The sequence below is a fragment of the Struthio camelus genome, chromosome Z (assembly GCF_040807025.1).
Source record: "Struthio camelus isolate bStrCam1 chromosome Z, bStrCam1.hap1, whole genome shotgun sequence".
Classification (NCBI taxonomy): Eukaryota; Metazoa; Chordata; class Aves; order Struthioniformes; family Struthionidae; genus Struthio; species Struthio camelus.
The window spans coordinates 77829293-77842610 of record NC_090982.1 but is presented as its reverse complement, the minus strand read 5'-3'; the positions used below and the strand labels follow the sequence as shown (position 1 = coordinate 77842610).

Here is a 13318-nt window from a genome sequence, read left to right as displayed (position 1 = left end):
TGAACCTGCCAAAAGGAAAGATCCAGCGAGGGGACTTCAGTGGCACAGTTGCAGGTTGATCAGGGTAGTCAAAGAGTCTCTGTTTCAGGGGGAAATCAAAATTAAGCCATGGGTTAATGCCTTAAGTTGCCAGGCCACTGTCACTTCCAGACATCACCAAGTCACCCTTAGGAAAAGCTGAGATGGGGATTTTGGAGAGAAGACACCCAAAATTGCACAGAAAATTTGGCTGGTTGGTCGGGGTGGGGGCTGCTGTTCTCGCTGCCCCGTTCACCTCTCTGCCCTGCAACGTTACATGCAGGTGCAGTCCTTCAGGTGCGATGTTACTCGGACATCTTCGTTATTTCTGTGCCTCTGAGACTTCACATGTACCATCCTGTTTCAGTGTTTTGGAGTGTTAAAATGAATGTTCTGGTTTAAATATTACTGAGGGAATTACAGGCTACTTCTCTGCAATTCCCAGTGCATGTATGTGCTGTTCTTCAGTTACTGCACCGCTATCTGCTGTGATCCATCCCAGAGAAAGCTGTTTCAAGGTGCTGTTGAAACAGCTCCTGCATTCAGGTGAGATGCCATGCAGTGTTGGGAAAAAGACCCTGGGATCCCCTAGCTGTTCTGCAAATGTTATTACTAAACAAATGGAGTAAAAATACCCGGGAAAGCCCATTCCTTAGCCTGTTACTTTTACAGTCAAACCTGAGGGCTGTTTCCTAATACTAGAATATCAATTAACTGCTTAGACTACATTCAGCACTCAGTTACTGCCAAGTGTCATGGGGTACATTAAAAGCTTTTTTCTCCTTGTCTTTAGAGCTCAGCCTCCCCCAAACCCCAGGTCTGAGATGATTTTTTTTTTTGTCAGTTGCATAACAGAAAAATAGTTTAACAGATCTAAACCTTTTCATTTAAAATAAAGCCCCTGTGGGTTTGTTACATGCCAGATTTCAGCTTGATCCATTCTACCACGGTAGAAATACAAAACCCCCAAAGGCAGAGGAGCAACAAAAGAAGAAGAAAACACAGTTTACCTAGGCTGCAAATATGGTTACACTATTGCTCTCTTAACAGAGCAACTAAAGCAAATAGGCTGGTATAAAACAGCTGGCAAGCTGCAGTGAGCCAGGGACCACCCATTTATAACCTTCCTATCCAACAACGGGTGATCCTAGATCAGTGGCTGGAGTCTGATCAGCCAGAGAAAATTAACTCTTGCTCTGCAGAGTGAAAATTGGATATCACTTTGGAATCGCCAGTTATGACTCCTTCCTGAGTTTGGAGAGCCCCTCAGTCTTAGTTCAGAAAGGCATATGGCTTCAATGTGTATGAGGGTTACTTTATTGTTTGCTGCACCGTATTTTCCCTCCTTAATTCAATAAAATTCTCCATTAAAAAACATTATATGATGCTGACGCAGCGCATACTACCTGTGCTACCAGAGCACTCTGCCAGCTGCAGAATTTAGATCCATTCTGCTACAACAGGATTTAGGGCTTTGCTTGTGGTTTATGAACCTGGCATTTCCTTTTGTAGATTTATAGAAACAGACCTTGAAAGATCTTCCATGTTTAAGAGGCTGAAGAAAGCACTGGAAGTTTTTTCCTCTTTCTATTGCAGAGTAAATAGCATTAAACTAGTCCCTTATTTATGACAACAGCGTCTAGAGGAAGAACTGGAAAAAGGAACAGGGAAAGATGCGTTTGGAAGTGTCATTTCTACTGGGAAAACATAAAGAAGTTGATATCAAGGAGCAAATATAATTTAGAGGAGGGGAATTCTACTTTGCAAAAGTTTCCTAGTGGTGCTGGTCGCAGGGGTGCTGGCCCGTCTTCCAGCCTGTTTGAAATGGAAAGGAAGGAGAGGTTGGGCAGACACACAGGCAAGCACCATCTTTAGGAATTAGGAGCTGGCTGAAGCACTTCTATACATGATCTCTTTTGATTAGATAAAGATTGGTAAAACACTCACCTAGACCCGGACTTCAGAACTGCAGGGAATTCATAAGACCTACAGTAACCTCAGCCTTTGTGTTATAGCTAGTAATGAGAAACCTCAGCCAGTGAAGGTCCTGGCTACAAGATGCTTCCTGGATTGCCGCAATTACTAGCACCACATTACTCAAGATTTTTAAAAGGCGTGACATCATCTGCCTTGGATGAGACTATTTCTGTCCTATGGTAGCATTTACAAGCTGTAGGCAAGACTTTCTGTACCAGGTGCTGTGTGGCACAGTAAGTGACGATCATGGCCCCAAAGACTTTATTCTTTAAATTAGGACGGGCAGAATAACGGGGCCTAGCAAATGGAGAGTCTGGTGGAGGAGGGCAGTGATGATGGGATTGTATGGTTATTGCTCAGATCAGCTCACGCACAGTTTAAGGGTTTTCTTTTGCAACAAGGCTGCAAAAGAAGAAGAGAAAGGACCTGTGTGAGATAGGTCTAAGACCCCTGAGCAGATCTTTTGCTGGTATAAATTTCTGCAGCTCCAATGACTGCAGAGGAGCAACAGAGATCTAAAAAGGCTGAGAATCTGGTGTGCTACCCTAAGATACATAGAAGATAAATAATAAAGGGCTTTTTAGAACAAAACAGTGACATCTCCTGAAGTTAACTGAAAATCAGTGTCATGCCCAGCTCACAGATGAGGCAGGCTTTGATGATGCGCAGCCAAAATACAGACTGGTTTGCTGGAGCCCTTACAATATCCTACTATATACTATATAATATACAAAATAATATGCAAACATGAATATATAAACTATGTAAGTAAGCAAACATCAGCCTTTGTGGGGTTTTAGAGCCTTTCAGAGACACTGAGGCCAGCCCAGGAATAAGAAGAGGAGATTCCTTCCCCACACGCCTTGGTGTTGGTACTTGAGGCTTCCTTCACTGACAGTCGCCGTTTACACTGCCAAGAGCAGAAGTGTTCCTAGTCCTTTGAGATTGTGCCTGGTAACATCTTAGCTCTTACTCTGCCTGTTTTTTTTACAGGAACACCCTGGCATGTCCTTTCAAGTGTTCGATCTTGGTATCTCAGAGAAGCTCTAAGTATTGCTTACACATTTCCATGACTGATACACTTCTGTGCAGCAAACATAACGGTAGTAAAAGGTACTGTACTGTACGGGGCAGAACTCAGCCCTCTCATGCCTAGGGCTGAATGTTGGGAAGGTCGGTGGTGTCTTTGAAACACCCCACTAAGGGGCTTGTCCTCTGCCCTCTGTGCAGAGTTTTGCATTATTCTAAACATGAATGGAGCAGAACTCACGTTACATGACACTCGACTGTTGAGTTTCAGTATCAGAAATGTTTGTTCCTCCTTGCATCCTCTATTTGGAACCAAAACCACATTCCACACAGTTATGGTTATTAATATATTGGGATGAAGCAGCTGCAGCATAAGAACTAGTGGCCATGAGAGAAAACTGCTGAAGAGCCAGGTTCAAAGGAAACCAAAGGAGTGGAGAGACTAGACAATCGCTTGGAAAAGAGATCGATTAGGGGTTAGTAAACACACAAACACATCAGATTCAGGGACCCCCCACCCCAGCTGATGACCCTTCAGAGCTGGAAGGATATTAAGAGGGAGGTCTTCATGAAGGGTAGCAATCACAAGTCCTCGACCTGATCTTACTCTTTTCCAAGCATTTGCTTATTTTTATTAGAGACAGAGGGGAGAGGGAAGCAGGTGACCGTTGCTCTGAATCGTTTGAGCCATTCTTAGGGCTGATCAGCTAAATCAGGGAGGGGGGAGCGTAAACACGGAGAACGACCGCCACGAAGACACCACCGGCACGAAGTTGTGCATCCAGCAAGTTCTCTTACATTGAGGGAGTAAAACAAAAGGAAAAAATGAGAGGGGGAAAAAAAAAAGGCGGGGGGCACCAGGGAGTTCCCTTTCCTCAGGCGCAGCCCTGCCCTCGGCACCAGCATCGCCCTGGCAGGAGCGCTCCGGCACGAGTGACGCCTGGAGCGCTGCGGCCGGCGCTCCTGCTCGCCGGGGAGCACAATTTATTTGCAGAAGACTTAAGTTTACGAAACGTCTAAGCGGGCAGACAAGACAAATTTCGCAAATTGCCTTCGTTTCCTTGAAGTCGGTCTTACATAAGCAGCTTAATTCCACGGAGTCACGGACACTTAAGCATTCTCCTTCAAGCTGCAACCGTAGCGTTGCGTTCACCTTGACTAGCGAGCTTATTTGCGCTTCACTTCACTTCTGGCGCTCGCCAGAGCAGTTAACCCGCTGGAGCCAACTCAAGGGCTCAGAGGAGCGGTTTTAACCTGCGCTCGCGTCGGAGACCTCCGAGTCAGCCCGGGAGGCTCCAGGGGGACGAAGGCTCTTTCTCCGCGCCCAGCTCCCTCCGCAGAGGCAGAGCGCGGCCGCTGAGCGCGCGCGGGGCGGACTGTGGGCGCTGAGGTTTAAACCATGGCGGGGTGTAAATCGCAGGGCTGCGCTGAGCCTGCTGGTGTAACTTCACCCGGGTGTTGTCGGAACAGACCGACCGACCCATTTCGGAACCCCTGGATTTGGGGTCGGGCCGACACCCAGACACGGGGCTGCCTCAGGCGGGCAGGAGATGGCGGCGGCGGGCGGTTGCCGTGGTTACCGGCGGCGGCGGCGCCCCCTGCCGGCCGCCGCGGGGGGTCATGGCGGCGGGGCGGGGGCGGCGGCCGGTGGCCGCCCCGTCCCTCCCCTCAGCGGGGCGCGGTGGCGCGGCTCGTCCCGCCGCTCGGGCGGCTCCTCCCCCGCTCACGGCGCCGCCGCCGCCGCCGCCGCCTCGCCTGCCCGACCGACCGACCTGCGGGGCGGCATGAGGAGCGCCGGGGGCGGCTGGCGGGGCGGCAGCTGAGGCGCCGCCATGTCGCTGCTATGCGTGCGGGGTGAGTGGGGGTGAGGGGGAGGCGAGGCGGTGCCGGTGTCGGGGGCTGAGCCGAGCCGAGCCGAGGCAGCCCGGGCGCCCTCCCCGGTGCCGGGCAGGGCGGCAGCGGCGGGGCAGGCTCCGGGAGCGCGGAAACGGAGAGGGAGGCAGGGCAGCAGGTGCGACGTCCGGGAAGAGCGGTGCCGCCGCGGAGCGGGGGGCGGGGAGGAGCCCTCGCTGCCGCCCCGCTTCCACCTGCCCGTGCGGGGCCAACGGCCGCCGGCGGCGGCGGGAGGCTGCGGTCGCCGCCCTTAGCTCTTGACTTCTGCAGTTGTTCTTGTCCCCAGCGCGCGTTATCGCTTCAGGTGCGCTGCTGGTTCCCGCGGCCTCCTGCTGTCGAGCCTCGGTCCCTAAGCGAACAGGTGGCCGACAGGCGACTCGTCCTTCCCGCGCCGCGGGTGGCGCAGCGAGCTGCTCCCTCTCCCTCTCCGCTCCTCCGTCTCTTCCCCTCTCCGTGCCCACAAGTCAAAATCCCCGGGGGAGACCCTCTGCCAGGGCGTCCGCGCCTGGGACGCGTCGCCCGGCGGCTGCAGCCTGGCCCCGGCCCGCCTCGGAGGTGTCGCTCGAGCGTTCTCGACGCCTTTGCCGGATGCGGTGAAAAACCAGCCCTGCGTTGCCGCTCCGAGTCCTCGACGGTAGCCCTTCGCCGAGCGGTTCGTTGCCTTTTGCAATCAACAGTCCTTGCCTGGATGACAGTGTTAATAAAGCCAGCGGAGTAATACCAGGGTGGTGTTCTTCTTGAGGGCAGGTTATTCTGGGGGGAGTGCTGCTCTCACAGGAGAGAGTTTTTCAAATTAAGATTCAGTCCTTTTATTAAAACAGTCTGTTGTGTTTAAGGAGTGAGGTGAGATGTGAAAGTGTGACGTTTGTCTTAAAAATGTTATTGTTGTAATCTCTGAAGCACACTGAGCAGCTCTGGTAGACGTATATAGTCCATTTTGAAGGCTTTGCCAAAATCGCTTCATTGAAGCGGATTCCTGCTAGCTCAAGGATGCTTCCAGGTGGTTGAACCTTCTCCGATTGCTTTGGATATGTTATGAGTTTGAGACATAAGGGAGAGGCAAGGTGATGGGAACAGCCCTGGTCTCTCACAGTGCTGGGGCGTTTCTTTGATGTGAAGGTCTGGTATTTCAGAGCACCAGGCAAGGAAATATCAAGAAAGAAGGATGCAAGGTATTCCAAGGTTTTGTGGAGTCAAGGCTTGCATAGCTGAGGAAAATAGTAGCTATTTCATAAACATTACATCTCGGTGAATCTGGCTGCTGTGTCAATCAAAGCCTGTTTAGAACAGGTTCCTGAATCTGGATGTTACTGTCGTCTGCACAGGGAGCTGCTGCTCAGCTGGCAAAGCAGGTAGTAATTCATTTTGGGTTGCTGTGCGCTTCATTTTGGGTAGCTGGGCTTCTTCAGCTTACCATCTGTTTCCTCGTGGCAGTAACTTCCCATAGGTTGTTCTCTGAGCACTGGAGAAATGTAGTACCAGGCTTCTGAAGGAGGATGTGTTTCTTCGTTCTTTGTGGCGGTGGTTCTCAGGTTGTCCTTTCAAAGACATCTACTTCCAATGCTACTTCGAGGTGACTGTGTTAAAGATGATTTGTACTTGTAGTTGTAGCTCATCCATTGAGGGTAGTGGAAGACCGTGAACTGAAGGATTTAGTTGTTGAAGTTGTCTTGCCTCTTCAGGGTCCTGATGCCTGGTCTATAGAGCTTTTGGGATAAAAACTTGTCAGTGGCCTAGAACAATGTGCTTTTGTGTTTGGCTTATTGTTCACTTAGGGATAAAGATAAGAAGAAACTTGAGGCTAGTGAATTAGTGATGGAGGATCATCACAGCGACAACTGTTATCTTTCATTTCAGCTCCTGCACTAAGAGAGTGGCTAATGTTAGCAGTAATTAGGATACAAGATACTGAGCAACTTTTATAATAATGCTATATATAAAGTATATATACTTTATATATAGCATTTTATATACTATATATACTTTATATACTATATATACTATAGTATATATAGCGTGTATATATATATAGCACTTATATAGTGTATATATATAGCACTTTATATACCATAAAGTATAGTAATTTACTAAACTTGAAGAAACCTATTTTTGAAGTATTCATGGACTGAAAGCATAAACCAAAAGCATAAACCAATGAGATCTCAAAAGTGTGAACCATTAAACATAAAGCGGAGGCATACTGAATGAAGTAGAGTATTCTGAAAACTGAAATGGATACTAGGAGCTGAGATAGTGCAATAACTTTGGAGGCAAGCGGGAGAAATCTCTGTTGACTTTCACTTCTAAAAAGTGACACTTTCTTGCATTTTGCCTTTCTACTGACATGAACAGATCTTGATCAGAAAGCAATGCAGCTGTTGATGAAAAGAGTCACTGTTCCAACTTTCTTATTAAAAAAGGTGCACGTATAAGGCTGCATAGTAGTGTGGCGTTGCATGCTGTAAACCTGAGATTAAAAAAGAAAAACAACAAAAAGCCTGTGAACGAAATGTGGGCGACTAGGACACTGTTAATCGCCTCTGAATTGCAGTTTAACAGATAGAGAGAAACATGGAAAAAACCCTAAGTGGCAGTGTAACAACAAGCCTGGCAGCCAGAAAGATAGAGTTGTAATTCAGTAACTTTTTTTCCTCCTTGAATTACATGCATTAATAATATTTTAATGAATGGATAATCTAAAACAGTGCCCACCAAACAAATCTGCCTGCTGTCTTTCTTCCTGGAAGAGTGGCTAACGTACATGGCTTTTGGATGTCTTTTTTAGCTGCACATTTCTCTTCCTTTTTCTTCCTGGAAATCAAAGCAGATACTTTTTTGGAAGCCTTGTGCTGTATCTGCCACAAAAGCACCTGATGGAAAATACTGAGCTCCTCTGAGAAAGTGTGAATCTGGGGTCACTTGCAAGTGCGTAGAGGATGCGTGAAGTGAGCCAATGGTACAGGCTGTGGAAGTAGGAGCACAAATCCGAAGAATTTTTTTGGAGAAGGAATCCTGAAAGATGCAGAGGGTTTAACTGAAGTGAAGGGGAAAACAAATGCTGAATTTTATAGGATTAAGGTTTTTAGAGGGGACTTCTTCATATTTTCATTCTACTGCTTGAGCACAAAAGAGATTGCATATACTCCTGTTTAGAGCAGCTGTGCGTGGATTATGTCCGATAATCTTCTCTTGGCATAGTTTGCTTTATTAGTTTGCATTTAGTGCTGTATTTGTGAGTATAGCACGTATTGAATAAAAGTAGTCCCAGTGAAGCAATCTAGGTTTTCACGTCAGTCTTGCATTGTTAACTTTCTTGGCCTTCTCTTAAAAGTCTTGATTTTACCTTGAGCTTATTTCCATTAAGTTTCTTTTTCTGATCTTTCCTGTCTTGTTACAGATAGAAATACCTGCTATCTCAGCACAGCTTGCAAGGGTCATCCCATAGGAGGACCTTCCTGAGGTTGGATCACCTGGTCTTGAGCTCTTCATCATCATTTCCTTTACTGTTTGCATCCTTTCCATCAAACTCCAAAGCCTTTCACTTACCGCTTTTATTACATCCTACGTTGCCTCCAGCTCTTGCCATCTCAAGGTAATGGCGTAGCGCCTTACCAAATTCAGTGATGGTTCTCTTCTCATCTTCCTCATCTCTGCTATGTGACAGCTCCTGCTGTGATTTCTCTTCCTCTGTCTCCTTAGCTTCTTCACCCACCTTATCCTGCTGATAATTGTAGTGACATTTATGTCTCTGTCTCCTTACCTTGCCTGTTCTGCTCCCTGCATCAGTGTCTGAAATACTTTGCTCCTCTGCAGTTGCAAAGATGTTGGCAGTGGGGATCTCGCCTCGTCTCTGTGCGCGGTACACAGCTTAGTCCCAAGAGGGTCTAAGCGCTTTTGTCTGACTGAAGTCTTGGGACCTGATGTGCAGTGTCTGTGTGAGATTTAGCTGCCGGAGATATTTAGGAGATTTAATTAGATGATCTGTTCTGGTGTTGCACTCTGAAATTATAAATTGTTGACTGTTATGTGAAATGACACCGTCTTGAGACTGGGGGCTTTCTTTTTTGGCATACCATTTACATTGCTGCTGCTATGAAGGGTTGCAAAAGCTTGCTTATCTGTTGATGTTTTTGTGATATCAGAATAGCAAGGGGTGTTGGAATGCTACTCAGTGAACTCGACTACACGTCCCTGCATTGCTAGCAAAATTAAGGTGCTAATACCTGTCCACCAAATTAAACTCTTGTTAGTGTCCAGGTGAAGGAAGCAAATGGGAAAATGGGTGTTATTGATACTAGAAATGAAAGCACACCGACCCTGTGGAATATTTAAAAATATCCATAACTCGAAGCAAGTAATCAAACATCAGGGCTTTTTCTTTGTATTTAAAGGTTTTTTTCCCACAATCATCAGGGACTTTTCTTTGTGTTTAAAAGACTTCTTCCCTGACACAATAGCCTCAAGTCACCTCTGCATTTTTTGTAGGCCTGAATGCAGCTTCTCCAGCTCCTGATGTCGCAATGGTGAAGGTCTGTAGTTGGAACTTCCTACATTGCACACTTGTAAACAATACTCTTAGCAGGAGTCTCATTGCACTGCTATGTTGTGATTGTATTCTAAAATGGTTACAAAATTGAAAAAAAAAAAAAAAAACTGGCTGTCTTTGTATAGATCGAAAGGGGAAAGAAAAGAATCGGATTCTAAATGCAGTAGTAGAAGTACAAGGTATGAAGCTAGGGCATGAATAAAAGCATAAAGCTTCGTGGATAAATTGCTGTGTAACTCTTAAAAAGCTCCTTTTCTTTAGTTGCAATTAATCATGACGCTACCAGTGCATCTACTATTGGAATAAAATAAAATGCATTAGGAACTTAGGTTTTAACGCTAAAGAGTTTTGCTACTAAAGGAACCTCTTTGTATCGAGTCTTGGGTTTGGAAAACTGAAGTGTGTAGTTTCTGGCTTAATTGGAGAGAAAACTTTAAAGCTTTCTTGCTTCTTCTCCCCTTGTTAAATAATAGGAACGCTGAAAACCTACAAATGGCGTTTGGCTTGTGATGCGCTGATGGTAGCTAATTCAGCTGTTTCAAACCCTCACTTTTTCAGCTTTGAACACTGTCATACTGCAAAAGTTGCAACAAACAGTTTGGACTTTTGTTTTAAGTATTTGGGTGCTACAGGCTACTTGAAAATCCTCTGCAGTTTTCAGTGGGATAAAGGCAATACGTAATACTGCTTCCCCAGTTGGGATAATATGTGCTTTCTTCTTGCTCACCTGGTGTCCTTTCCGTTAACTCCTTCAGCTTGGGCTCTGCTAAGTCAAACTTTAATTTAAAGTTCTTTTTAACCTACTTGTTTTAATATGCAACAAACTGCTGGATTTATCCAAATGCTGAAAGTTCTTCATTTTGTACTGTACTAGTATACAAATTGCCGTTTACACATTGTCATATAAAGTCCAGGCAAATTCAACTGCTTTTTTTTTTTTTTTTATCCAGCACTTTACTTCAAATATTTGACTTGGAGGCATGTGAAATGTATATTTCTGCCTGCAAATGACCTTCTTATTACTTTCCTTTGAACCTCCTGCATTTTTGTTTCTACTCCCTTGTTACCAAGCTTTAATCAACATTTTGAAAACTACTTTAATGACTCGGTGAAAGCTGCCTTAAGTGCTCTTCCGAGAGCGCTAAGGTACTTGAGGCAGAGCGATATACCTAATAACTATTGCTTTTTCATACAGGTAATTCGTTGTGTGGCCTTGCAAACAGATGTGCTGGCATGTACGCAGATTAGGAACTGCTGTGAGGGTGTGTGGGGACTTCTCTTACTCTCTCTTTGGTAGATTAAAGCCTGCTAGTATCTAGCATTTTCTTTGTGTGGAAGTGTGTGAAAGCACTTGCTATCCTTGTCTCTTGTTATCTACGCTACAAACTGTCAAAGTCTCTCTGGAAGGTGTCTTTTTAGCATTTGAATTTCTGTTGCTCTTTTAAAGTTTCCATAGAAATGAAAATTGGATTTAATATTCTTGTGTTGATCTCCTCATCGTTGAATGGAGAACTAAAATCTGCTGTATTCCTATTGATAGCTCCTGCTTATCTGTGCATACATTAGCCATCTTTGCCAAGGACTTTGCTGAAATAATGTTTCCCTTGACGACTGTGACCTGTAAAACTTGGCAGATGCTTTCTGTCATACAGGCTCTTCTTCTATAGCTGTATCCTGGGTGTTCAGATCCCTCTGCATTGAGCAGGATTTCAGATGCGTTTTGTTTTGACTTGGAACCTGTGTACACTTGACCAGGCTGCTCTGAGTAATGCTCCTTTTATTATTTGCCTCTTCACTAGCTTCTGTATCCTACTTCATTTTTATAAGCAACGAATGCTCAATCTGGCATTGCAAATGTTGCAACGTGGCAGGCGTTAATACTGGTGTTTGGGGAACTCCAACGATCGGGACTTTTTTCTCAAGTGGCTAACCGTTACTCTGTTTCACTGGCTTTCCTGATGATATGTGATTTTATGCTTTAATGAGAATATAATGCACTTCTAAGTCAAATGTCTCCAAAACTTCTGCCTGTTACATCTATGTAGTTCAGGTAAGTCTTTCCAAACCAGTGCTGCCTAGCAATCGCTATTTCTCCATATGCATTGGTTGCCGCGTTAGTTCTTTGTAGACGTTTCTGGCTGGAACTGGTAATGTGCTCTGCAATCTGTAGATACCTGCTTGGAGTATCACCTGGAGGCGGGCACTCCTGGTCTCCTTAGAGCTTCTTTTCTAATCTTTCGGGATGCATTTAACACAACCATCAGTAGGATACAGACTTCTTCAGTGACACCCAAGTGCCAGTTATCCAGACCTTCTGATAATTATTATTTATATCCTAGGGTGTTTAATCACTTCTTCACTTACTAATGGATCAGAAAGTATTTGATCACACAGGTGCTCTGCCTGTTCCCAAACATAGGGCAAATGTTTATTGGATGCCTGACGCTTCTTTGCCATTAGCAATTTAGTCGGTGAATGATTTAGGAGGGCGACGTCCTTCGTAGTGTTTTTCGTTTAATATAATTAAATTTTTTTTTTCATATCTAGGTGTCTCAGACATTTTCTCCACCATCTAACTTCCTATGCTTAATGCTGCTCACCTGTGTTGATACTGCTTGTTTCTCTTATGCTGTACCATGGTTTATATCTGTTTGCTGCTGTTGAGGTAGGATGGACTCTTATCCAAAACTGCCCTTCTTGCTTGAGGAATAGTGGCTTTTTGGCCCCCTGGAAAGCTCTTTGTAAATGATTCCTGTAGCTAATATCACAGTTTTGGTTCAAATTTATTCTTCTCAATGAATTTTACTAATAATTATCCTCAGCTTTTGAAGTTAGCCCCTTTGAAATGCCTCCTGTGAATTGCTTGGGATTGTCTTTGGACTAGCCATATTGTGTTTGATTTGGTCACAACTGCTGCAGGTAACTTTTCACTGATTCTTTTGTAGAAGTAATCATATTGGGATTCAGTTCTGCTGCTGCCTGCTCAACGCTTTTTGAGTTAGGAAGCTATCTACAAGTTTTGAAAGAACTGCAGAATTACTGGTAGGCGTATGATCTCTCCAGTGTTTGTCAGTTTAACATCTTTATGTATGTCTAATACGGTCCTCCACAATGAGTTCACAGATTTCAGTTAACTACTTTCTAAGCAAGGTGCTCGATATTGTAGTATATGATCCTGAGCATTTACATTTCTAGTTCAGGTAGGGAGTAAACTTCAATTTTAATCGGGATAAAAAAGTTAAAGCAAAAAACCTCTAGTTGTTACTTCAGTCAGAGATGCAGCTGAGAGATTACAAGGGTTACTTGGTGCGTTGCAAAAAAAACTGAAATGCCTGCCTCCGCCAGGCTTTCAAAACAAATTCCTAATGTTCTTTTAAGTTATTTTTTCCATTATTAGCTGTGAGTTTCAATTGAATAATTACACTTTTAGCTAGCAAATAACACACTGAGTACCTGCTGATGTTAGCAACTGTTTTCTTCTAGTACAGTGTGGAGTGCAGAGACCGGTTATGAGGCCAAGTTAGATGAAGAGAAATCCTCAGCTGAGGAACTCTTTTGACCAATGTTGACTGAACTTTATAAGCACTGTGTTATGACGTGGATTCACATCCTGAGGTTAAGGGAAGTGGCAAGGAGCTGGAGTATGAGTGATATGATGGTGCTAGCAGGTTTGCTCTGTTTCTGACAGCTGGGTGAGGGCATCTTAAAAATGAAGGGAAATGCTGCCAGCTAATGGCTGTGCCTCCGTTTCTAGCACACTGCTTTTGAGCATCCATATGCTCAGCCTTTTGTTGGATGAGTTGGGGTGTGATTTGAAAAGAACAGTAAGAAAGTTGGCTATCGGCATTCACTGTG

At 45.0% G+C, this 13318-nt stretch overlaps 1 protein-coding gene across 2 annotated transcripts in view; it reads left to right on the top strand.

Annotated features, from left to right (window-relative positions):
- The first annotated feature begins 4745 nt into the window (after window positions 1-4745).
- Window positions 4746-13318, top strand: part of LOC138064576 (protein unc-13 homolog B-like) — a 217775-nt gene continuing 209202 nt past the window's right edge. The window contains exon 1 of one of the 2 annotated variants that reach the window (XM_068927825.1): window positions 4746-4878. In XM_068927825.1, coding sequence (XP_068783926.1) covers window positions 4857-4878 — 22 coding nt within the window. In that variant the 5' untranslated portion in view covers window positions 4746-4856. The remainder of the gene's footprint in view (window positions 4879-13318) is intronic. The other variant, XM_068927824.1, reaches the window with a different exon arrangement.